The 768-nt window shown below is 42.7% G+C and overlaps 1 protein-coding gene across 1 annotated transcript; it reads right to left on the bottom strand.

The window, feature by feature from the left end:
- Nucleotides 1-469: 469 nt before the first annotated feature.
- Nucleotides 470-721, bottom strand: EMH_0077990 (uncharacterized protein; the record flags this gene model as incomplete). The annotated part of the gene is made up of 1 exon (XM_013499938.1): nucleotides 470-721. The coding sequence occupies one exon, from the start codon at nucleotides 719-721 to the stop codon at nucleotides 470-472; it is 252 nt and encodes an 83-aa protein (XP_013355392.1).
- Nucleotides 722-768: the final 47 nt, after the last annotated feature.

Raw genomic sequence — 768 nt, 5'->3', positions numbered from 1 at the left:
AAAAAAAAAAAAAAATAAATAAAAAAAAATAAAAAAGTATAAATATGTGTTATTGTTTGTGTGTATACAGGCCGAGTATTCCCGGGTGTATGCATCCGTTTGGTGTCTTTGTTTTTTTATTTTAATTATTTGCGTGTCTTTGACTTACCGGAGATGCAGACAGCCCCACTAGATAAATTATATATAACTGTGGCTCACCTCGCTAAGAGAATAAACGCAATAGCCAGGGCCTCGCATGCATCTGCTGCTGCAGCAGAAGGGACTGCAGCAGCAGCAGCAGCTGCTGCTGCTGCTGCTGCAACAGCAGCAGCAAATGCTGCAGAACGAGACAACGATGATCCCGCCACTATACAAGGTCTATATACACCCCAAATACACATTAAATAAATAAAATAAATAAATAAAATAAAATAAATAAATAAATAAATAAAATAAATAAAAAAGTAAATGGATTAATTAATTAATTTATTTATTCTGTAGCAGCATATCTGTAGTTTCCTGCTGCAGCACAGTATTGCTCTTTCTGTTGCTGCTGCTGCATTTGCTGCTGCTGCATTCGCTGCAGCTCCTGCTGCTGCTGCTGCTGCTGCTGCATTTGTTGCTGCTCCTGCTGCACTTGTTGCTGCTCCTGCTTCATTTGTTGCATTTGCTGCTGCTGCTGCTGCTGCTGCTGCTGCTGCTGCTGCTGCTGCTGCTGCTGCTGCTGCTGTGCAGAGTGCATGCGGGCAGGTTCGTTGACCCCGTCTCAGCTTCTCCTCCTCACTGTGC

This window comes from Eimeria mitis, genomic scaffold (genome assembly GCF_000499745.2).
Source record: "Eimeria mitis Houghton genomic scaffold, Emh_scaff4835, whole genome shotgun sequence".
Lineage (NCBI taxonomy): Eukaryota > Apicomplexa > Conoidasida > Eucoccidiorida > Eimeriidae > Eimeria > Eimeria mitis.
The sequence above is the reverse complement of the archived record's forward strand: the minus strand, read 5'-3'. Positions and strand labels throughout refer to the sequence as shown.